We start from the raw sequence: 25,558 nt of genomic DNA, 5'->3' as shown, positions 1-25,558 counted from the left end.
GGTTGGACATTGGCAGGGGCAGCCGACTGGGGCTCAGGCAGGGTATCTGCAAGGATGGCTCAGAGGTGTTCAGGCAGAGTGCGGCAGGTTTGGCTGATGGCTGGAGGTCAGGGAGGTCACTGGCAAGGCTGGCTGTCTGTGGGGCTGGGCAGCGGAGAGGCACTGGGCAGTGAATAGGCAACGGAGCCTCTGGTGCTGAGCAACAGAGGCTGCTGGGCAGTGGAGACTTTGTGTTGCTGGGCTGTGTGATATCAGGAGCCACTGAGGATGACGTGACTGCAGTGCTCTACTTCAGTCATACATCAGTTTTAGCCACAGCTTAAACTTTTTAACTTTGAGCACAAAATTAAGTTATTTGTCAAAACAGTGCGGATAATAAACATTATTAGAAAATGAATACAATTATGAGATGTCTTTAAAATGCCAAAATACACTGTAAGGTGACTTTAATCAACACAGGAAGTTGTGTTCTTTGGCAGTCACACCCTGAATTACCCTGGAGTTGAACTGTACTTCCACTTTTCATTCACCTTATGCAGTACTCTACTGTGCATTTGGCGCCATCGCCAATATCTTATTGTAATTGGAAAATGTGAAGTTTTTTTAAAGTCTGTTGTATGAATTTCCTGCCCTCTGCCACCATTTCTTTATTGCCATCAAAGTCAGGGTTAGTCACTGTCTCAGTAGCCAATACACAGGTTTTCTATTCATCAGCTCACTCAGTATATAGTTTAGTTGTCTTTGGTTATTGGATACCAGATTGAAGGTCAGGTTTTAAACAAAAAGTCCAAGAGGTGAGTGACTTTTTCTCAGCAACAATCCACATTGCTCGTTATGGCAGTAGACGTCATGAATATTTATGTCCTAGTACTGCTTGTGCTCTCTTATGTTGCCTAGAATAGCTATTGTCAAGCTTTCTGTAGATAATTCAAGAGTGCAGAATAAAGTTGTTTGTTGAAAACAATGCACCACTCCTCAAATCTCTTCCCTTCTCCCATTCTGACTCTTTATTGATGCAGCAGTGCAAACTGCACCCTGTAGAGATATGCACACAAATGTAAACTGTAGAGAACTGAGACAGAGATTCAGCTATAATCACAATTGAAATTAGATACCTATTGAAATAATAAGAATATGAATATTTATAAGAAGCAAAAACAAAAGCCCAATTGTTTGAGAAAATATGAAAAAAAGAACAGCATACTTGTCTCTCGTCACAGTCTGCTGTCTGGTTTGACTTGAAAAGAAGGTTTTGAGACATTCTTAGAATGAGGCCTTAGTAAAACTGTGGAGAGAATATGCAAGACTCAAAACGTGAGTCAAATAGCAAACAGTATGTGATTATGGCTTGAGGGACAAAAGCTTTATGTAGAAAACTTTCTTGTCTAGCACATGTATTTCACAGATGATATACTAATTAAGTTGATATGATGACTTAAACTAGGTAGCTTTCATTCTATATTGGTCAACCTTGTGCTCTTATATACTGTAAGAATCAGATCGTGAAGACCACTGTCTTAGTTTCATTTATTCCTGAAATCTGCATGCATGTATTGTAACTGCCATGGAGTTTTACTTGAAAAGCCAGAAGCTCCTGTAATTACATAGTGTAAAAAATAGCAACGTTGCACTGTAGGATGATAGAATAAAAACTGTACTAAAACCTGGCAGTCAGGGTACTAGCTCAGCTGGACAGTGAACTGAATCCTTCAAATAAATCCTTGCCTAGAGAAAAATCTTTAAATTCCTCGCTGGACTCACAGATGTGTCTGCTCTGCAGCGCTGACTTTTACACTTTTGGAGGGTGGAAGATTGTTCAGCAACCAATGGAGTTAGCAGCTTTCAAACTATTTATTTCATGGATGGTGGAGCTTTGGCACTTAACCTATTTGACGTGCAGTTGGCCCTTCTCTGTTCTGTAAATGGCTTTTACATAGTGTGCTGAATCCATAGATAGTTTAGATAAGATTAGCATTTCTCTGGTATTTAATTTGTATACCAATTATTAGTAGTACCAGACTGCTGTATGACCACTCATTATCACACTACATGTGTTTATTAGTTCTTTTAAGGGAGCTCAGAAACAACTGTCGGCATCTATAGTTTTTTCACATTTTATGCTTGAAATGATTTTGGGGCATCAATCGCTCACCATTGCAGGGACTGGGGTTCAGTCCCCTGCAGTCATGCCTCTAGCTTTGTGCTTTAATGAACTTATGTGACATTGCAGGTGGAAGCTGGCAAATAATCATGTTTTTGTTACTGCTACTAGTCAACTATGATGCTATCAGAGCTGTAATACTTTTTCTTGTGATAATAGAAAACACAGTATTCAGTAGGATACGGTATTTGACAAGGATGGTGTGAAATATTTACAATTACTTTGTAATTTTAAAGTAACATCAATATCCAACCTGACACTACATAGTTAAATACAGAGGGTATTCTTTACATGTTTCTACAAGGACTACTCATCCAAATTCTGTTATTGAAATGGTAATCAGAAATTCTCTGGAAGCCTGCACTACAATTTGCTACCTCTTCATCTGATCCCTTATGATTTTCTCTCTTGTAGTCTCGGGAGCCTCTGGCACTGAGTGACCTGAAAGCAGAAATATCACCCAGGATCTCGGCCGAGGACTTAATCGACCTCTGTGAGCTGTCATTGGCTGGACCCACCAAAAGGAACAAAGCGGGCAAGCCTAAAATTGTTGCTGTCGACATCCGCAGCGTAGAGGAGTATCCTTACCGTGTAGTTATGAAATTCACCTGCTTCACGGTATTTTAACATGACTCAATTTTTCTTGCAGATGCACATCAGGGAATAGTGTACACAACCCAGAGATTGTTTGAACAAGCTTGAATTGTTTCCAACAAAGCAAACAACTATGACACCTGAGATACAAAGTATTGCCAGAAACAGATATGATTAATTTAAGCAGAATGTGATGAAACAAACCTGCTCCAACTTGAAGCGTTCCATTGTTTAAGCTTAATAAATCTTACACTTCCACCAAAGAAGTAGTAGAAAAAAAAAAAAAAGTCAATGATAAAACAACAAGAAACAATTAACCATGAAAACAGACTGAATTGTCATTAATCTCTGTGAAGTTTGGCAGTGATAATATAGTTTTCGATTTGATTTTGTTTTTACAGTGTATAAGCAAAATATGTCAGGTAATAAGAGTACTACAGTGTACAAGTTGTTTGGGGCAACAAAAGGTATGTGTGCAAATCTGCTGCCCATCAGTATTTTTCCTGGCCATGTTAACATCAATGTGTATGAGCTTTTTCAAGAACATTAGATATTTTAAAGCAGATTCTTATGAGGACTCACTCTTAAAAGAAATGTTAACTAATTCTATTAACTTCAACTGGAATTTACTGGTTTGCATGTCTGGCTGATATGGAAAAAACCCTCAAATAACAGACCTACATCAGTTTTTTTGCCTTTAGGGTCTTTAAAGAAATAAATCAAGCTACAATACCATCTTCAACCCCCCTCCTCATGAAGTAACTGAAGTGGGTCGAGAAAAAAGCCTAACCCATGCATACAGGAATAATAAATAGCTTTCTTTATGTTGCATTAGTGACAGATTTAGTTTGAACATGTTGAAGAAACGACTACAAAGCTGCTCCTACTTTCTTGAACTCTCTTCCAGTCAAAAATATTATGTTTACTTTGAAGCCACTAGCAACTATCTAGTTTTGATAAATGCAGCAAGATTGTCCTCTTTTTTAAAAACCTCTTTTTTAACCTTTTTCTCATTCAAACCAGTAGTTGAAGTTGAAGGCTAAGCGTTTCCTGTGCAACACACCATACAGAGTTTTATAGAGCTATTATGTAGACCTACAATAGCCATTTACAGTACCAGTCAATGGTTTGGACACACTTTTGCAAATGGGAAGGTGTGTTCATACTTTTGAGTGGTACTATAATTGGTCAGAAGAAAAAACTGATATTTTCTCTCTAATGAGCGTGTCCTTGTTTAGTTTCACAGGTGCAGCCAAACTTGTTCTTATAATGTGAAAGATGTAAAAGCTGGGATTTTTGCATCTCTGAATTTATTATTATATCATGTGTGTTATTATATAATATCACATCCATCATGCCTGTGCCTTATCTAAGCAAGTCTGATGTATGAAACATTCTCTTTTAGTTGATGATGAATACTAATGTTTTGATTCACTCATGAATGTTTTGTATGAGGTTACTAAGGTCATGACACAAACGCACAATTTTCACTGTTAAGTGCATGCATTTGGAAAGTCTCTTTATCACACAGTGCCTCTGATCTCTTGCTTACCTCTTGACCTGGTGCCAGCTATTTGCGGAGTTTTGAAATTGAACCACAGACACAGAGCGTAAAACAGCTTGGTTCCCATCAAAGGCGAGTAGGGGAAGATTGAGGAGGGATGATCCACTGCAGTTATGTGCTGCCAGATTCTACAACATTCAGTGAGCCCTTCATATCCACCCAGGCTGCTCCACCACATCCCACAGTCTCAGAGATGGGGGGCATAAAGCAGTGGAGATTAGCCTGTGAACTGGAGCAAAATGCTTTCTTTTGGCCTTTTTGCTACACCACCGTTTTCTTTCTTTTGTGGTATACTTGACAATTTTTTCATGAGAGAATTCATTAGTCTGGCCATTGGTGTAACAGTCAGCTGATAACAGACTCTTTTTTTTTGATAAATAGCTGTTTACACACAAAGATCTTTACAATGGCTGACTAAAACTGGGTGTGCTGTTTTTGTGTGCATTTGCTGTCCGAAGAAAACCACAAATCTCCAAAAGTGGCGATTATGAATTTATCCAGACAAACTGAAGGATTAACTCTGAACTCCTTCATGGTTTGAGAGAATTCCCTTGATTTTTAAGCCAAATAAACACTTTAAAAGCCTGTAGGGTTAGTTGAAAAAAACATCGTCACAAACCTAAAAGGAAGACTAAAAGGCTTTTCCTAGCTCACAATTAGGAGATACATGGTCTTTACATGACAGCAACAGTATGTAATATAGGTGTCCAGTGCAAACAAATTCCTTCCAGTGACCTCCCTGACCTCCAGCCATCAGCCAAACCTGCCGCACTCTGACTGAACACCTCTCAGCCATCCTTGCAGATACCCTGCCTGAGCCCCAGTCGGCTGCCCCTGCCAGAGTCCCCTAGATTCAAAATAACAATGTCCATTGCGTGTTACATTCAATAGCCTCTTTATCCATCGTTTCTGTGGGTCAATCCCACAATTAGAACAAAATACAATAAATTATTTTTCTTGTGCAGGTGGGGTTTTTTTTATTTATTATTAGGGGCATGGCAGCTCAGAAAGTCCTGGCTACAAAAATTTGAAAGCGCCAGAAGAAGTGAGCCTCACCCTTTAGCTCATTTAACCCTTTAGCGCCCCCCCCCCCCCAGGCTAAATTGCATGGACAAAGAGGATTTGACCACTTTCACAGGATTAGACAACCCTTGTTTACCTTTATTGTGATCTAGGAAAAGCTCATTTGTGAGTGTCCGTGGTCACAAAATGTGGATTAAATTAAATTAAGACCTCTGTGGGTTGAATGGGACAATCTAGATTTAGCTGTTGAGTTATTGTGTTGATATGCTCTACAGTAAAACAACTGGTATGTGTCTCTCGTAACTCAAAGTTTAAATGTACTACATAGGGATTTGTTTATTAACAGTTACCTGATCATGCTACAGTATTTAACTATTTTAAATGTTATTGAGGCGACTGGTATGATTCAGGGAACATAGTGATTTGACTGAGAATGAAGTAGAGCACCATTTGTCCTAAAATATGTTGCAATGATGTATATAGCTACTGTCATCAGAAAAAATCTTTAGCTAGACATGAACTGGAATAATGATTCATAACAGTCATATATTTAAAACTTAATCATGTGATTCATATCCTGATACTTAGTCCTAAATTTCAATTTCAATTCATTGTCTCACAATAATCAAAGGAGACAGTGTCAAAATGAAACTCAGAAGTAGACACTGTCACAACGAAACTCCTAATAAAAATGTCCAGTACTACATTCTGAGAAATAGGGCAGTCTCCTTTTCTCGAGAATTATTCAATTAGATACCACTCTGTGGTTGTTTGCGGACACTGTGCTGAAACTCACTCACTGTTTCTCCTGCAAATCCCACATTTAGATCTAGTGATTTTCTTTTCTTTGTTATCTTTTCTTTTCCCTCACTAATTCGCATATTTTATCTCCCATATATCTTCTTCTTTCTCCTTCTTCCTTCAATTTAGTTAAGAGAGCTAGTTTTTCCCTATTCGTTTTTTGTTTTGGCAGTCAGTCTGATAGGCAGTATAACAAGTACTTTAATTGGTCGGTTCAATGATAATTGAACTTAACTTGATATTCCTAATACTGCTTATTGTATCCATGTCATCTGTGATATTATTTACTAACCCATTAAATGTAATGCTTAACTGTATGAAACAAACACGTATCATCTCATTCTTTGGCATTTCAAGCAAGCATTGTACCTTTTCAAAGCTGTGTTCCTTAACCCTGCTGCCTTTAGCTTCGGCAGAGGCCATATCTCTGGCAGCATCAACATTCCCTTTAGCACAGCATTCAGCCCTGACGGTGAGCTGGTGCAGTGTCCTGCAACAGGAATCTTACAGAACTTTCGAGGACGTGTCATTGTTGTCATCAGCCATGCCATGAAGAGTGCTGTTATGGTGAGAAAGCAGTCATACACACACACACACACACACTTGTAAATAATGTATCAGTATGATTTACGAGAAACATGTTTTTATTCGTCACAGTCAGTCAAATATTTTAGATCACTGCATGATTTAAATTAGTCCTTAGTGTTTTTTAGCCTTAAATTATATGAAGTTTTGTATATATCAGATTCCTACTTTTAATTTGCAAGAAAACAATTTCACAAACATGTAAAAAAGTGAAAAAAGTCTAAAATGTTCTAACAGCCTTTTAAGATGGCAGTGTTGGTCGATTAGTTCACCGTTTTGGTTGAGACTAAATTTTTACCATGAAACAGTTTACATACAATCATGGCCTAATGACTTTGCTGATCCCCATGATCAGGCGTATGAATGATTCTGGTCCCCACCCATATTAGATATTTCCACATGAAATTACTCAAAGATCACACCATTATCATAACTCAATGATTGTTTCACAATACAAACAGCAGAGCACAATTTTCATCAAAAATGATATTTTAATTAAAATAAATTTCTCATGACAAACATTTTCACACACAAGACTCACAAAGACTTCAAACACTGCAATAGCTAATAAAGTGAGATATATCCACCATGATCATTTGCTATGTAATGTTGCTCAGTAAAGTATCACAAAATATATATTCATTTAGCCAGTACTCACCCAATTACATGGATATATACATGACTTTGGGCCAGACCAAAATAAATACCTACTGCAAACGTAAAGTTAAATTGCATGCTGCCTATCCGCAACGTTTGCGGTTTGATTATGCTAGCAGAGCTTTGTTGCATTTCAACTTCTCATCTCTCTTTTCTCTTCCCATCGCTTCCTGTTTACTATGTCTACTGTTGCTTTTATAAATATGAACAACCCCCCGCCCCCCCCCCTTTTAAAAAAGCCCCAAAAAAGCCCAAACAAACTAAGTCACTTTGGTTTATAGCCAAATGTGTGCAATAACTAATGCCATTGCCATGAGCCTCAGCTTTACGGCAGTAGTAATTGCAAATTAGCGATTGTTAAAAAGCTAACTAGCTTACTACTTTTAACATGTTAGTATGCTGATGACATTAGCATTTGACTTAAGTGACTAATCCCCCATAACCTCATGTTAAGTTCACAGAGATCTAGACAAAATGTTGTCAAAAATGATTATATTATACAAATCTTCAGGTGTTTGAAAAGACCCTGCAAAAGGCATTTTGATTCTCTGTACAGTAGCATGCATGTCTGATAGACATAATAACCAAAACCTAATGTTTTTTCCTTTTTCTAAAATACAGTAGGACTGTAACAGTGGCTGAAACTGAGTTTTACATAAATCATTGTCTTTGACATTTCAGTGCGCAAAAATAACTTTTCTTGCATCAGCGTTACAGAACAGAAAACTACAGTGTATTGATCATTATAAATTCTCCTTTTGTGCTCTCATTGGAATAAATTATACAAATGTAAATTTAAAAGCTCAGCAGGGATAGCGCTTCAGGCAACATCCCAATTTAGAAAAGAATTCCTTCCATATGTTGGAAAGTAGATAGAAGAGAAAAATAAGTACTTAATTGAAGAGACAGTCCTGCATTTTTTAGGAAGTATAGCACAAGTAGAAGATCTGTGTCTAAGCTAGTGACTGGAGTGTAAGTAAAACTGTTTGTGAACTGTTCAATGCTAATCAGCACCTGTTCATAGCTCTAATATAAATTGTGGCTTTTGCACACTAATCATCATGCGCTTTAAACTGAAGCATACGCATGACATCGGTGTTGTGACAGAGGCATGGGTTTGATCATTTTTCATCGTAATTATCATAGTTATTAAATATGATGATTAATCATCATCTTTGTCATCACACAGGCATTTAATATGATGACTATTGATCATGTCTTTGATAAAATGATTAGAATCTCATAATTTAGAAGTTTTAAGATGTGTTGTTTAGCACTGAGTCTACCGGATGATTTAAGGTGAGGGACACACCCCCAACCCCCAACCCCACAGCCAGCCCATCATGACCAGTCCCACACCTGAAACTCGCATGGTTAACCTCAGTATTTTATTAGATCTGCAGATCATGCAGGTCGTGAAATTCAAGGTGAATAAAAGGACACAATTGTGCGTAAATATCATTCACATCTCAGTGGACTGCAGCAGTGTCCACTCACTGTGTGGTCAGGCTTTACTGTAAACCTTTAACATTTAAACCATAATGGCATTCAGAAGTAAACCTGGTTCCTCATGCTCAGTTGTTATAAGGCTATTTCATTTGATAGAATCTGAGATTTTTAAAATGAATCTAACAATGATTCATTTCATTAATACAGTAGTTTCAAGGTACTTTTGCACATAATGGGTTGCTGGTTATTACACTTTATGGGATACATTTTACTCTTATTTTATCATTGTTTTTCTCTGTCCATTACCCCTCTTTACTAATTAACTTGTACATGTGGTTTTATTAAAACCATCATTCAGCCATATGTTCATTTTCAATTAATCAAAAAGTTTAATTCAAGACACCTTTTGTTCATTCAAAGGCAATTGCGCATTGTCGTGGCAATTTTCCTCTTAATAATGGATGAACGTTTACATTGGCAAATGTGTTACACCCAGTTTACTAGGCTGAAGGAGATACTGTTTGATGTTCAGTGTTTGTACATACAGCCACTTGCGTCACAATCATCCAATATTCATCACCGTAATAGGTCTCTTTTAATGAATTCACCATATCTCTAGGGTGTTTTTTTAAAGTCTTCTGAGAATTAAGAGTTGAAACTAAATCTTTTCTGCCTTTCCTCCCTAAGGACGTTCCCTCTCTGCTTCTGTCTAATGAGTAAAAAGATACATTTACAGTGACCGAGTCCCAAAGCTCACCTTTGATGATACCTGTATGGAACATTTTCGCACAGGAAGCGCAGTGCAGTGTAACATAATCTTAAGAAAATGAGTATAAGTTTCCATTTCACACATATTGCAGGTTTTTGTATTAGTATTGTTTTTATTTCGTCTTGATATTAAGGCATGATTGCACGTGGGCCTATTCTGAAGCTTCATTAATTGATTGATTTTGTTCAAACAAGTCATTTTTATCTCCTCAGTATCTTAGTACAGGGACTTTGAATATCGATGCTTAGAGAAACTGTATTACAGCAACATTTTTAAAAAGATTGGAGTTATCTTTAGATAGTACTGAGCAACATGGTCGTAGTTAACGTCACACTATTAATAGTAGTTATTATTACAATTCGCCTGAAATTATTAGTTTGGACAACAGAATAAATAACGCAACCATGCTATGATCATATCACATAACAATTCCACTGATTTATATTTTTATCAAAGCCATGTCTTTCAGATACAATTATAGTTGTTGGTCTTACATTGGATAACACAGCTAAAGTTAACTCATCAGTCAATTTCAGATTACGCAACAACTTCCGTAGAACAATCAAGGTTTCATTATCAGATTTGCCAGCATTGTGCAAGACCCTTATTGTATTAGGTATGAGAAAGTCAGTTTCTGCGTTACCTGGAGGCAAGTTCACAAGTTATTTGTCTTTTTTGCAAAATAATCTCTATCATTTTTCTTCGTCTCGTGTCTATTCTGAAACAAACATACATGACAGATTGCACAATGCAAAGCTCACCTGTTATTGTGTAATTATGTTATTACCATTGTGCATGTTGAAGTCATGCAAGGGGCCTGCACTTCTTGTGAAACCAGAAAATCACTTTTCTTTTTTTTCTTCCCAGTTTGCAGCACACCTGGTGAAGGTGAACTTCCCACGGGTTTGCATCCTGGATGGAGGGATCAACAAGTTGAAACCCACTGGACTCCTGACGGTCCCCTCTCCTCAGATCTGACCCCATACCCCAGTTATTGGTCAAATTCAGCTTCACATTAATAGGAGTGGAAAAGACTATATATTATTTTCTTTTTTTTCTTTGAGTGGGAAAAAATGCTATCTTTTTATTTTTTCACAAATCGTAATTAAATGGGTGGGAAAACATTGCTTTGAAATAATAGTCTTCTTAACCCTTTTTTTTGTTTTTTGCCCAAATATAGAGCAATTCGTAATGCATTTTATGTCTCACAACAAAAATGATGTTGTATTACTGCTATGTGTTATAGTAGCTTTGCACTGATAAATTGAGCCTCCTTTGACCAATACAAATAGCTTAATGTATGTATGTTCTGAGCCAAATGATTTAGGGAACTGTACTGTATGCTTTTGTGAGAAAGATTTAAAATGACAAAGTGGTTTATGCATTTGATGATTTAATTGCTAGTATTTGCATTAATCCTTTTTACATGTCACTGAATTGTCTATATATTTTACATATTTGTTATGTTAGAAATTCTATCATGTTGTTTCTATTAAAAAAATTGGATCAACTTTCTAGTTGAAGGTGTTGTTTGTTATTTTGACTTTTAATTAGAACTGTGATAAGTCAGCTAACAGTAGCTGGTTTATTTCATCTTTCTTTAAGACTACGGCTGCCTTCTGAGGCCAGGGTTTTGCATCATCACTCTGGGGTTTTTGCAGGTGTAGCAATTATTCATAATCATATTCCATCAACAGAAATCTGGTGAGTACTAACTGGACACTCCCATAAAACTGTATGTATAAAAAGAGGAATCAGTGGTGATGGGAGAGCATTGTTCACCCCAGGAGTATCTTGGTCTTGGTCTTAACCACAACCCTTAACAGAGGTAAAATAGTTGCTTTTTGGAAAGATTTCTATTAGAGACTATTGGACTGTAGTACATTACAGACACATTTGTCTCCACCAGTACTCTTCTGCTTTCCAGAGTGAAAATGGGGGAATATGAAGTGACTGTCTTCACTGGAAACCTGGCCTTTGCCAACACTTTCAACAACGTCTTTATTAAGCTGGTAGGCACAGACGGGGAGAGCAACCGCACATGGCTTGTGAACATTACAGGTGCTGCAGCCTTCGGAAAAGGAGAAGTAAGTCTGAAATATCCCTTCTATTTTTAAATGTATAGCATGCTTCCTTAAATTTGCCTATATGAGATTATATTTGATATATGAGATTATAGCTGATGTGAATCAACTCAGCTACAACTCCACAACCTATTTTCTGCAGGGAATTGTACACCATTGTACTTTGAGTAATAGTATGCTACATGTAATTATTGAGGTGTGACAGTTCAATTCTGTGTTATTAAATGTGCTTCATCTGTTGTTGTTTTTTTCTTTTATTACTCCAGGTGTCTTCTTTTTCTGTGTCCTGCCCTAAATCCATCGGAAAGCTAGTGCTGATAGAGCTAGACAAACAGTGTCTCCCACTGTTCCCCGATGATGCTTGGTTCTGTTCCAAGGTGGAAGTAAAATATCCAGAAGGAAACATCTACAGCGTTCCCATCTACCGCTGGATCAGTGACAGCGAGGTTCACCGGTTCAGTGAGGCAACAGGTTTGTTGAAATTTGCTTGTCTGACATGCTGTACACTTCACTGACCACAGAGGACATGAAAGAAAGACAGGCTCTGCAAGCTAGACTATAAAGAGACTGGAGCAAAATCATACCTATATACTGTATCAACAGTTGTAAACCTTCTTTTTCTCTTTAAAGCTCTGAGAGTCTTTGAACACAACCATCATCTTGGCAAGTACACGCGGCAGCAGGAGCTGAAGCAGCGAGAGAAAGACTATCGGTGAGAGCTCTGTTTGCATGTATTGTAGCATAATTTAAAGCCCCAAACTAAAATGCATCCAAACCTCCTACACTTTTGGTTTGGTATATTCATGACATATAATGGTAAATTAACCATCATACAAATACTTAGTATTTAGAGTATATTATGGGTAGCATTCTCTAAATTTAAACTGTCCATAGTTATTCACAAAAGTTGCTCTTCTCTTTTTTTACCCAGCTGGGATGTGTATGCAGAGGGAATACCCCACACTATAGAGGCAAAAGACCCTCTTTCTCTGCCTGCTGAGGTCCGCTTCTCCTTCACCAAGAAGGCAGAGATTGCTTACATTATAGCCACAGGGTGAGGTCCTACCTGCTTTCCAGTCAAAGTGATTTTAATGAAACAGTTTAACATTTCGGGAATTACACTCATTTGCTGAATTGCAGGAAATTAGATGAGAACATGTTGTAGATAACATTCTCACATCTGTCTGTTAAATTTGAAACTAAAGCCATTTGTACTGTTACAGCCAGCCATTGTTTTTATTTTCTAGGCTGGCTGAGCTGAGCTTGAAGGGACTGGCTGACAGCAAAGAGAACTGGACAGACTTTGATAGTATTAAGCGGGTGTTCTGCTGCAAAAGGACTGACATATTAGGTATTGCACTACAATGGTACAATATAACTCCCAATAGCTCATTCATATTATGCCAGGTGTTAAACATTGTTGTAAGATTTGGCAGAGAAGGGCGCGCAGGTGGTCGAGTGGTTAGAGAGCATGCCACAAACGCAGCCAATCCTGGTTCGAATCCCGGCCGGAGGTCCTTTGCTGCCTTTCACACCCCCCTTTCTCTCTCATGTTTCCTGTCTGTCTACTGCTTAATAAAGAGTTGGCAGAGAAGGAAGCATCTATGTATCAAAACATGACATTTCCATCTTATTTTTCAGCTTTGACAATTACATGTAAGCTATAAACATAAAACTAAAAACAGTAACCAGTATGAAGTTACACTCTTTACAGATTATGTCCAGAAACACTGGAAGGAAGATGCGTTTTTTGGCTACCAGTTTCTAAATGGCGCCAACCCCGTCTTGATCCAACGTTGCACAACTCTGCCTAAAAACTTCCCTGTCGATGAGGCCCGTATGGCTGACGTCATTCATCCCAGCCTGTCAGGTGAAATGAAGGTGATTATTTTTTTCCTCATTCTCCTGGAATAAGTAAATTGTCTCCCATTGATCTTAATATCAGAACCATATGTTAAACTTGGAACTTTGACTTGATTACCAGAATATATACGATCTCATCTGATTTAAAGTGCCAGTCAAGAGTTTGTCATTGACACTAAAATTTCAAACAGAAAGGCAACATATTCCTGTGTGACTACAAGCGTCTGGATGGAGTGAAAACAAACACCATCAATGGGAAGAAGCAGTACTTGGCGGCTCCCCTCGTCCTGCTCTACAAAACACCCAATGATAATCTGGTGCCAGTTGCTATTCAGGTAAGATTAGCACAGAAATGTATCTAATATTTTAGCTGTAAATAAAAATTAAAAACATGAAGTAGATGGTAGCTAAGACATCAGTTGGTCACTTTCCTTCATCTGCTAACAACTGACAGACTGGCAGTCTGACCCAAACACAAGTCAAGTCAGATCAAGTCTGACCTCTTTAAGGTCTTTACAATCTGTACATCAACTGTCCTTTAACCTTCAATTGGGATTTGTTTTTTTTAAACAGGAAATCTTAAAAAGACAATTTCTGAAAAATATATATGCATTATTGACCAGTACTGATCATGGATTGCATGACTTTATTCATTGAATGAATCACCTGTCTTCTTCTGTAGCTTAAGCAGACTCCAGCAGTTGACAATCCCATCTTTTATCCAACTGACCCTGAGTATGACTGGTTGATGGCAAAGACTTTTGTGAGAAGTGCAGATTTCAATGAACATCAGCTCAACACTCACTTGCTGCGCACTCACCTGCTGGCTGAAGTGTTTGCAGTGTCACTACTGCGCAACATGCCCATGGTGCATCCTCTGTACAAGGTAACTTAATGGGAGAATACTGATCTTACTGCAGTTTTTTTTTTTTTTTTTTTTCTCAAAACTTCCAGATTGTGTATCCTGTATGGACTATTTTAGTATATTTTGGCATTGCAAGATTTACTTTATTAGGCAATACTGTTACTAAAACAGCGTAATCTTTTTCACAGCTCCTCATTCCTCACACTCGCTACACTCTGCAGATCAACATATTGGCTCGACTTATCCTTATATCTAAGGACGGAGTTTTCACAGAGGTAGGAGAAGACCAACAGGCAAAGAAGAGCATTACCTTAACAATGTGTCTTAACCATACTCCTGACGTTTCTAACTGTTTCTTAGCTTGCATCTTCTGGTGGAGAGGGAATGGTCACAATCCTGAGGAGATCACTGTCCGAAATAACCTACAACTCCCTCTGTATACAAAATGACATTGCTGAGCGTGGGCTACAGGATGTGCCAAACTTCTACTACAGGGATGATGGACTCAGGTTGTGGGATATCATCTACAGGTAGAGCATTGATTTTATGATTTATACTGCAAAATGATTGTTGATTTATTGGCGTGTAGTTATCATGCTACACTGCAAATGGAGACAGCAAAGTATACTAAAGGGAAAAAAAACATGAGTGTGCCTGAGATAAGGGTTAGGGCTAGAGGTGACATGAGAAACTTCAGCAGGAATAGCTTTTATTTTCTACTTGGTGGGAAAAACTGATTAAACACACAGTGTCAGTCAAAAGTTTGCAAGGTGTGTCCAAACTTTTGACTGGTATTGAAACTACAGTGGTGTCATACAGAAACTAAGCAATCAAATTGATCACATGCTCTCCTTGACTGAAATAGTGGTGACAAGGACAGGATCAGATTAGCTGGCCAGCACAAAGGCTACACATCTGAGTTAATGAGATTGTGCCAGCAGTGAACACCAATCCTCGTAGGAAAGCAACCACAAAATTAGAGAAACTAACAAATTACATTTACTCGCGTTACTGTTATTGAGTAGTTTTTTGTGTACTTGTACTACAAGTAGTTTTAAAAATCTGTAATTTTACTTTTACAGAAGTATGTTTTGTGTGAGGCATGGTACTTCCCTACATTTTAAATAACGTCCGTTACTGAGTAAAACATTTTTTGGCCGAAATTTAAAAAATAAAAAATAAAAAAGCAAAGGGGATCGTACAGAAGCGTTAACTAGCATGATACAATAACTTAACATTCATTAAGTATTGCAGCCTATGACAACCTGGCAGCTAGCTCTCATAGCGACAAATAAACCCTAACGGAACATTACGAACTCACATATTTATGGACGCACACTAAAAGAAATGTCCATGTTGGACGTTGTGCCGTCATCGGTCTCACTCTGCAGGTACAGGCACGCAGTGAGCATGATGCGTTCATGTGCAAAGGACAGCGTCGGACATGAGCAAATTGAACGAATGGTGCACAGAGCCTTTTTAACAGGGATACTTTAGAGTTTGGTCTTCTTTGGGTCATTTAAAGAAAAGTTATAGCGATTGTGACCTTGACCCGTATTGATTCATAGATTTTCAGTATGGCTGTCGGTGAAGAAAATACAGTGGCCCTGAAGTGCAAATCACAATCAAATGAACTAACTCTTTTAAGAAATGTCTGACAGCTCCTTCAGTCTGCAGGCTTCAGTTAAAAAGGAGGAGAAATTGACTCAGAGTTAAGCTGAACTGGATTTGTGAAACCGAAAAAACCAGAGTTTCCCTCATCTCAGGGTTAACAAACATTTCTAAAACGGGCCCCGGCTCTGTCCCTACCTCTGTAGCCGTTTACTGGTGGGGCAACTCTGTCCCTCCGTTCAGTGTCCAGAACTTTTACACAAAACAGAGAGGATGAATACAGTAACAACCGGAGAGCAGCGACACGTGATGACAGCAAACTATAGCAGATGCTTACGTTAGCCTCTCGTCCTTTCCTCTGTCTCAGCGGGCACCACAGTCTATATAGTTAATGGGAAACACCGATCATTTATTTAGCCTATTTTTAGGGGTGCTGAGATCAAATTTAGGGGTGTTATACCCTAAAAAGGGTCTAAAATCTCCCCTGGTTTAAATAATCCACAATTTATGCCACCTTCAATTCAATGGTTGTGTTGTTTGAAAATGTTTTATGAGATGGTCTACACTAAAATTATTTCTCAAAAAATGTTTTAAATATTGTGTGTCGACATATTTTATGTTGTCATTGCACTTTAATTTGTAAATGTATACCTTTACCATTAAAACAACTATTAGAGATTTATGGGCCATCACCATGTCCTTTTTGCGTTACACAAGGGACCCCAAGTAACCTTTACTCTGACAAAATTTTTAACAAGCTACTTTTTACTTTTACTTGAGTACATTTTAAGACCAGTACTTTTATGTGTACTTAAGTAAAAATTTTACTTTTATTTTATTACTATTATTTCAGTACTCTTTCCATCTCTGCAGAAAATACAAATGTAGGATTAGAGGGAAGATTTTGTTCCACTAAGTTCATCCCATTGGATGGACCATCGTAACCTGATATTCAGACTGAATAGCCAATCTTTTATGTAGATCCACTCTGTGGGGCAAGGGTTTGTTTTTAACCACCAATAATCACTGGTTGGTCATGTATCTAACTGCTCTGGCATCATTTATAGTAAATACTGAGGCTGTATTAGCCAGTATATGATAAAGCAATATAGAGAATTACAGATAATAGCAGTCAATATTTGGAAAACAATACATGTTGTCCATTTTGGTGTTTATATAAATAAACGTCCACAACAAGTTGTCCTGATATAGGAAAATAATTGTCTATTTTTATTATTTTATGTAACTCAATTAGTTTTCTCATTAAGGATTTTTTAAATCAACTACCTCATTCTCAAATCCTAAAATGTCTCAGTTTCTGTGGGGTTTTTTCTCTTCCTCTTTTAGGTCTTTCTCTGTTCTTTACCAATGATTTTTTTTTTTTGCAATTCTGTCAGTTAGACCCGCTTAATGCAATATCCTCTTTGTGTGATGAAACTATAACTATACTATAATGCAAAATGTTTATAATGAGCTTTTGTTGGGAATGTTTCAAAGAGATGTTTATTCTGTCTTATAATAATTTTAAATTTGTGGTGCTGTTGAATTTTATTGTATTGAGGTGAGAAATGTTTCTGAAATTTACAGTAATCTGCCCTGGCTAATGTAAGTAGGATGGATAGAAATGCTTCTCAGTATTTGACACAACAAAATGACAAGTAATCAAACATTCCAGGACTGATCCTTTTCTACAAAAACAAAGCATCTGTTTTAATATTACAGATCATGTGTTGTCTTAGTTTTAACATTCCTCAACCCGTTAAGTGCAATGCTGTATCATTTATTCTATGTTTCTTTTATTATTGATTTTCCGTTTAAATATCAAGTGGTTTTGGTGATGAAGAAGATATTAAGGGAGAAAAATTACAGTACAACCATACTATAACCCCAACAGGTGGTATCTGTTGAAGACTTGAATTAGGATCTGTATGGGACTTTATTGGGAAGAGAGAATTTGAGATATCCTTCCATTATATTAGAGTTTCAATTAAAGTTGTATGGTCCACTGCGTCAAATATTGCTGTGAGGTTCTATAAAGAATTCTCTGATGCGATTTAATGTGATTAAATTATCTTACAAAAGGGAGTGTTTCTACTACAGCGTGCATGAAAAATCTATAATCTAGAGTATTAAATTATCTTACAAAAGGGAGTGTTTCTACTACAGCGTGCATGAAAAATCTATAATCTAGAATATATAATACAGAACACATTTCTCATAGGTTTGTGCAGGAAATTCTCTGCTACTACTACAAGAATGATGATGAAGTCAGGCAAGACACCGAACTGCAGAAGTGGATTGGGGACATTTTTGAACATGGATTCCTTTCCCGAGCAGGCACAGGTGGGCTTTAAAAGCTCAATCTTCATGATATATGATGTGTTATATTCAGATGTATATACCATTATATTATCATAATGCACACATAAATCAAAGTTTTCTTTAATCATCTAAATGTAACACAGATTATTCTCTCTAATTCTCAGGAATTCCTCAGAAATTCTCCACTGTGGCTGAGTTGGTCAAGTTTGTCACCATGGTGCTTTTCACCTGCTCAGTCCAGCATGCATCTGTCAATGCTGGACAGGTGAGTCATTGTAATGCAGCGGGATGATCAATTATAATATTTAAATTTTAGTTGTAGTAGATCAGGTTTTGTAGTCTTCTCTGAACTGAAGAGATTAATGAATTCTGCCCAATGAAATAACATTGGACATTGAACATAAAAAAATATGCTGATTTTAAATGTACATTTTGCTGTCTGGCTTTAAACTTTCATTTCTAAAGAGCTCCAATAATACTAACATTTTTAATGCTGCACTGTAAATAATCCATACCATATTTCCATTAATAATGGATTCATTGCAGTATGACTATGGTGCCTGGATGCCCAACACTCCTATCACCCTGAAACTTCCTCCACCAACCAAAAAGGGGACAACAAGCGAGGCAATGATGCTGGAGACATTCCCCGATGTCGGCACAACGGTTAGTGGGATGGCCACCATGTGGCTACTCGGCAAGCAGTCCTCTGACTTTGTAAGTGCCCAAATTACATAAAACACATTTAAATTACAGTTTGTGTAAAGTAGATAAATATGTCATTGAGCCAAGATTGTAGGTTTTACTAGCATTAAAGGGTTACTGAACATATTGTTGATCTCATCAGGTCCCTCTTGGCCAATACCCAGAGGAACATTTCAGAGAGGAGATTCCCTGCAAGCTAATAAAGGAGTTTCAAGAAGAACTTGACGCTTTAAGTGCAGCCATCAAAACCCGAAACAAGAATCTGGATGTCCCTTACACATACATGGATCCAAAGGAGATAGAGAATAGCATTTCCATCTGAATATCAGAAAGTTTGACCTCTTAAGCTGTTGATGAAATTTAGACCCACTTTAAAAAAAAAGGTGAACTGGTGGGAAGTACTTCATGCTCTGTTTTGTGCTAGCGTTAAAATTAGAAGAAACTACTGTATGTGATAATCATGTGACGATTCATGATGGTGAACTGTGGTGAGAAATTAGCATTTTAAACCATACGTGAAAATACATTGCAGCTTATTATAAATTGCATAAAGGTGAAAGACATGTTTCTTACACAAGGTGTGAAAAAAATTGAGTTATTATTATATTATTATTTCTTGCCCCAACATAAAAATGAACTAATCCATTATTCTCCTATGAACATATGTTTGCTCTGAAAAATGTAGCTGTCTGCATGTCACAGCTGTGACCATTAAAGCTTGATCTGTACTTGAGGTTGTTTGGACTGACTGAGATGTTCTAGAAAATTGTTTTAAATGTGAATGTTTGTGTGGTAAACAATACAAATATTTCATAACCAGTATTCACATAGTTTTCATAATGAATTTATTTTATTTTATTTAAAAAAGGAAAAAAGTTATCTATAAGAAAAATACATATTCACTGTAAGTTTCCTTCAATCTCAATATCAACAGTAGAAACCCTGGTTTGTCTTTTTAAGTTTGTCCTTGGTCACTTTTGAATGTAATCATTAGAAATGCTAGACAACAAGGTGACAAATTAAAGTAAAAACCTGAATAAATGAGTGGAGAAACATAATGAATGGAGATGCTTCAACACTGGTGCACTGCATGGTACAATTAAGCAATTAGTATCCAATCATGCTCTATGTCATGTATAAAAATGCTGAACAGGCCCAGTCAGTCCTGCTTTTGTATCAAGATGACAAGAGGAAAAGATCTGTGACTTTGAAAAGAGGATTCTTTGTTGGGGCACAGATGGCAGGAGCATCAGTCACAAAGTACCATCAGCCATCAGACTATACAACACCACAGCTCCCTGTACCTCCCACCCACACTAATGTTTTGTATATTTATTGTATATAGTATTTTATTTTTTTTAAACATGTGTTTATTGTTTTTTCACAAAAAGTAAACAAGCATTCACAGTCAGCCCTGTAATTTGTAGTTCAAATAAAGTTATTTAACCAACCATATTCATATTTAACTGACAAGAATACACATATGTTGGCTTAATTAAACAGAATACCCCCCACCCATCCTAATACAATCTCTGTCTAACCAAAATTCTCAGTATGTCAACTGACTACAAGTGGATTATCAAGGAAAAAAGGTAGCTACAGGCAAAAAGAGGACTTCATGTAACTCTGCAATACAATACAAATTACCGCTAACTTGTTGTAAGTTAAACAAACAAAAAAAAACAGAACAGAACAAAACAAAAAATTAATTTAAAAAGTTTAAAATTTAAAAAAAGAGTGTTTTGGTCTTTGGATGTCAGGCATATGTTGGTGATGCTTACGAAGCAAAGGCACTTAGGCACATGGGACACAGGCAAACAGGAGGCTCATTACAAAAATAGAAGGATGTTAACATGAGCAAGGCAAATTTATATTAGGAAAACAGAAATACCTGGTAGGTTATAAGATTAGCAAACCATGCTAGTCATGAAAGATTTAATTGGATTCCAAATTTTTGTAAATAACTCAGGCTTCTTGTTTAAATGATATTTGAGCTCTTCCAGATATAATACACTGCTCAGTTCGCTAAGCCACATCTCAAAAGTGGGCACGAACTCCTCTTTCCACATCTTAAGAATAGTCTTTTTTGCCAATACCAAAATAAATAAAACTGCTTGTGATTGAAATGTATCAACAGGGCTCTAAACTAACTTTTTTCACTGGTTGCACTGGTGCGCCTAACCTTTTTTTCTTAGGTGCACCAGCACCAAAGTTAGGTGAACCCAAATTTTCGACCATATTGCATTCAACACCGCAGTTTTACAGGTTCACGTTTTTTAAATATCTGGTCAACATAAAGTTCCTTATTTGAACAATTCCACAAGGAAGGTAACTCCACTGAAAAGTGTTGGTGCTTAAAGTGCTTCACTGAGCTGAAATTTAAACTTAAAACATCTCAAGATAAATGAATAGTCCTTATTATGAGATAGTTTCTCATTATTATGAGATAGTTTCTTATTATTTTGAGATAGTTTCTCATTATTATGAGATACTAAGTCATTATTTTGAGATAGTTTCTCATTATAATGACTTACAGGATCTTTTTTTTTCATCACAGTGGCGGAAATGGGCTTCCATACAGAGTCGATCGTATGTGGCTCATTATCTGATGCCGTCTCCTGACTAGGGCTTGACATAACCTGGGAGGTTGATGGCTCCATGTCAGAGCATTCGTTATGATTTTCGGACGGATCAGGCCTTAACTTAACATTCTTTACGAAAAAGTTGTCAATCGTTCTTTTCATCTTGTCATCCTGAACAGCTGGTCGCACCGGTGCGGCCTCAGATTTTTTTTATGTCGCACCAATGAGAAATTAGGTCGCATGTGCGACCAAATTGGTCCCACTTTAGAGCCCTGATTAGCCTCATTAAATGTGGCCCCCAAAACACTTATTAGTGGATCTGGCTTCAGTGAGATGTCATACGCTCCGTACAGAAAGTCAAATATCTTCTCCCAAAATGGCTGAATTTTTGGACATGAACACAAAGAGTGGAGTAGTGCACATTCAAATTTTTTACATTTATCACATATAAGATATACAGCTGGATACATCTTATGCAATCCTGATTTTGTATAATGTAATCTATGCATGACCTTGAATTGGATTAACATATGTCTGACATTTATGGAACACCTACTAACATTGCAAAGACATTCCTCCCAGGTTTCCCCAGATATCGAGATAGACATCTCCCTTTCCCATTCTTCTTTGAATTTGTCTGTGTTTGTGTTGTCCTCACTTGTCAAAATATTATAATAGTAGGAGATTGTCCCCCGGTCTATTGGGTTGTGTTTGTTTATGCTTTCAACAACTGAATGGATATTGATCCTTTCAAAGTTAGGGAGATGTCTCCTAGCAAAATCCCTGACCTGTAAATATCTAAAGAAGTCGCTGAGTGGAAGGTCGTACTTATGTTTAATTTGAGTAAATGATCCAAAACTGCTGGCAACATACAAATCCTGCATGGTCGCTAGACCCTTCTGTTTCCATTGAGTAAAAACTCCATCTTGTGTACCCGGTATGAATGCGTGATTGTTACATATTGTACTGTTCAAATAAGTATCAGGTACTTTGAGATATGACCTAATCTGTTTCCATATCTTTAAAGTATTAATAATAACAATATTTCCACTATACAGAGCTGTTTCAATTTTGGTTGGGCTATTGATCAATGCACACAGGGATGTCCCTTTACAGGAGGCCTGTTCAATACAGATCCATTCTGGGGTTTCAATATCCTTTTCTGGCAGTGTTTCTCTCCACCAGGCTATGGAAATGGGCAGCCCAATAATATCTTCTAAAGTTGGGAAGACCAAAACCACCCTCTAATTTTGACTTGGTTAGATGTTTCTTGGTTATTCTTACCGATTTATAATTCCACAAAAAAAGGAATGATTATTGAGTCTAATTTCTCTAAAAATTTCAACGGTATAAAAGGCGGAATTGATTGAAATAAATAAAGGAAACGTGGAAGTGTTACCATCTTGATCCCTATCCCATGTTTCCCTAACATGGAGAGAGGCAGTTTCTTCCAAAATGCAACATTCGCCTTGAGTTCAGCCATCTTCTTATGCCAATTTGCTTGCAGCAAATCCTCAGGTTTCCTCGTAATAATGATTCCCAGGTACTTAATGTGGTTATAAGCTATTTTAAATTGGACTTAATCTAAGAAATGTTTATCTATTAAGAGGCATCAGTTCACTCTTATTCCAATTTATTGTGAACCTGGAGAAAGCACCATAGTTTCCAGAAGATCTAATAGAGGGGGAACTGAAGTCTCTGGATCGGCTACAAACATATGTACATCATCCACGTATAGCGAAATGTGTTGTTGTCGACCCTCTATGGTGATAGGAGCTATATCAGTACTTTGCCGGATGCTGTTGGCAAGCGGCTCCATAGCTATTGCAAACAAGTAAGGGGACAGGGGACATCCCTGCCTTGTCCCACGATGTAACCTAAAAGGATGTGATACAGTTTGATTAGTAGTTACTGAAGCCTCTTGTTTTGCATATAAAATGTTCACCCATTTCAAAAAGTTATCTCCAAATCCAAATTCCTTAAGGGTTGAAAACATATATGGCCATTCAATTTGTTCAAATCAGTGTTAATTTTGTTGAGGAAGACTATGACGAAAAATATTCGTCAACAAACCTTTTTCACGGACGAAAACTAAATAAAAACTAAATAAAAAGTCAGATATGATGATGAAGACTGTGACAAAATATAACTGACACTTTAGTCAACGAATAAAAACGAGACGAAAATGTTAGGGCGGGACCAATGGAGAAGAGATCCAATCAGAACTACTCTGTTTGTGGGACAAGTTGGGAAGAAATCCAATCAGAGCGTATCTTTTGAGGGTAGGTTGATCTATGCCGAAGCAGCAGAGCCATTTTAAAAAGCTGTGGCAAATGCAGGCGCAACACCTAAACAAACGAAGCAGCAGTTACACGTGAGGAGAACAAAGACGAGTTTGAAGAACTTTGCACAGTTTCGAGGACGTTTTCACAACAGTTAGGTTGTTTACATTATATTTAGTTGTGTTTAGTTGCACAGTCTCAGTTGCACTGATTTCTGTTGACTTGCTCGTTAGCAACACGCTAACATTTTGCAGTGCACCCCGTCCACGGGGCAATGGCATGTCTCATGAACAACAGAAATGTCAGAGCTAGGTCTAGTACGAAAACGAAGAATTGACATCACCAATTTGAAGCGACATTTACAGATGACTCATCCAGAAATACATGTGAAGGTAAGCATACACACTAGGGTTATTTTATCAGATAATCCACTGTGTTTCCACTAAATTTGGAATAAAATAGAAGCTAAAGGAAACCACCTCTGAACTGTATTGATTAGACGATTGTCTCACTGAATTAATATGAGTATAAATATTCAATGTCCTCAAATTGAATCAAATGTGTACTATTATAGTAGATGTTGTGGTGTTGACTAGACAAAGGGTGTGTGTGTGTGTGTGTGTGTGTGTGTGTGTGTGTGTGTGTGTGTGTGTGTGTGTGTGTGTGTGTGTGTGTGTGAGTGTGTGTGAGAGAGAGGGAGAGATCTGAGGAGATTGGGCAAGAAAGAAAAAATAACAACTTAATTCCCCGCTTTATTCACCCTCACAGATACAGAAGATGTCTGATGACAAAGATGACCATAGGCCAAGTGGAAATAAAGCTAGTGCTGCTAGTGCAACCCAGCAGCAGGCCATCTCTACAGCCTTCCTAAGTTCTTAAAAGTACAAAACTGAATCGAAGGAACAACAGACCAAGGAGTAGGCCATAGCTAGATGGATTGGACACACAAGTTTACCACTCACAACAATTGAAGACGAGGACTTTGTGCTAATGATGGAGAGTGTAGATAAGAGAATAACAGTTCCAAAGAAAACTAAAATTAGTAATTTGATTGAAACACAGTATGAACATGAAAGACAAAAATTCAAAGATAGACTGGCTGCTGCCCGGAGAGTATCCATTGGCCTTGACTTGTGGACAAAAAAAGGACTGACAGCCTCATTCCTTGCTATAAGCGCATGCTACTTTTGTGTTGAACAAAGTAAACCTGAACACATATTGTTGGCCCTTGAACAAGTAGCTCACCCACATACTGCACAGTCTATTAAGGCATGTGTGGACAAACGTATGCAAGAGTGGGCTATACCAAAGGAGAAGATCCTGACGGTAATAACGGACAATGGGAGTAACATGGTGGCAGTCTTTAAAAACACCACAGCAGAAGAAACCAGCTCTGAGGACGATGGAAAGTGACTCTGAAATTGATGACCAGCGGTGAGCCATGTTTAGTTTATTCTTTCACATGACAGTCAATTATCACATAAATGATTTTCTCCCTGCCACACACTACAGTATATACAGACACACACCAGCCACTTTATTAGGTTTAGACTTATTTGGTTGTCTTTTCTTCTTGTTATTCGGTACCATCATGTTCACAGGGAAATGGACCAGACACTGTGTGTGGTGCATACCATACAA

General features: G+C 37.5%; 2 protein-coding genes across 2 annotated transcripts in view; both read left to right on the top strand.

The window, feature by feature from the left end:
- Positions 1-11,113, top strand: part of tbck (TBC1 domain containing kinase) — a 38,855-nt gene extending 27,742 nt beyond the window's left edge. Inside the window, exons 24-26 of the mRNA XM_062428608.1 lie at positions 2,576-2,739; positions 6,551-6,710; positions 10,471-11,113. Coding sequence (XP_062284592.1) covers positions 2,576-2,739; positions 6,551-6,710; positions 10,471-10,581 — 435 coding nt within the window. The 3' untranslated portion in view covers positions 10,582-11,113. The remainder of the gene's footprint in view (positions 1-2,575; positions 2,740-6,550; positions 6,711-10,470) is intronic.
- A 406-nt stretch (positions 11,114-11,519) lies between these two features.
- On the top strand, positions 11,520-19,616 carry LOC133988292 (polyunsaturated fatty acid lipoxygenase ALOX15B-like). Its single transcript, XM_062427900.1, has 14 exons — positions 11,520-11,690; positions 11,954-12,158; positions 12,318-12,399; positions 12,619-12,741; positions 12,935-13,038; positions 13,402-13,568; positions 13,742-13,885; positions 14,233-14,436; positions 14,604-14,690; positions 14,776-14,945; positions 18,248-18,369; positions 18,513-18,613; positions 18,895-19,065; positions 19,196-19,616. Exons 1-14 carry the CDS (start codon positions 11,538-11,540, stop codon positions 19,373-19,375), a joined length of 2,013 nt encoding a protein of 670 aa, XP_062283884.1. The 5' UTR covers positions 11,520-11,537; the 3' UTR covers positions 19,376-19,616.
- The last annotated feature ends 5,942 nt before the right edge of the window (positions 19,617-25,558 follow it).

Source organism: Scomber scombrus, chromosome 2 (assembly GCF_963691925.1).
Source record: "Scomber scombrus chromosome 2, fScoSco1.1, whole genome shotgun sequence".
Classification (NCBI taxonomy): Eukaryota; Metazoa; Chordata; class Actinopteri; order Scombriformes; family Scombridae; genus Scomber; species Scomber scombrus.
The sequence above is the reverse complement of the archived record's forward strand: the minus strand, read 5'-3'. Positions and strand labels throughout refer to the sequence as shown.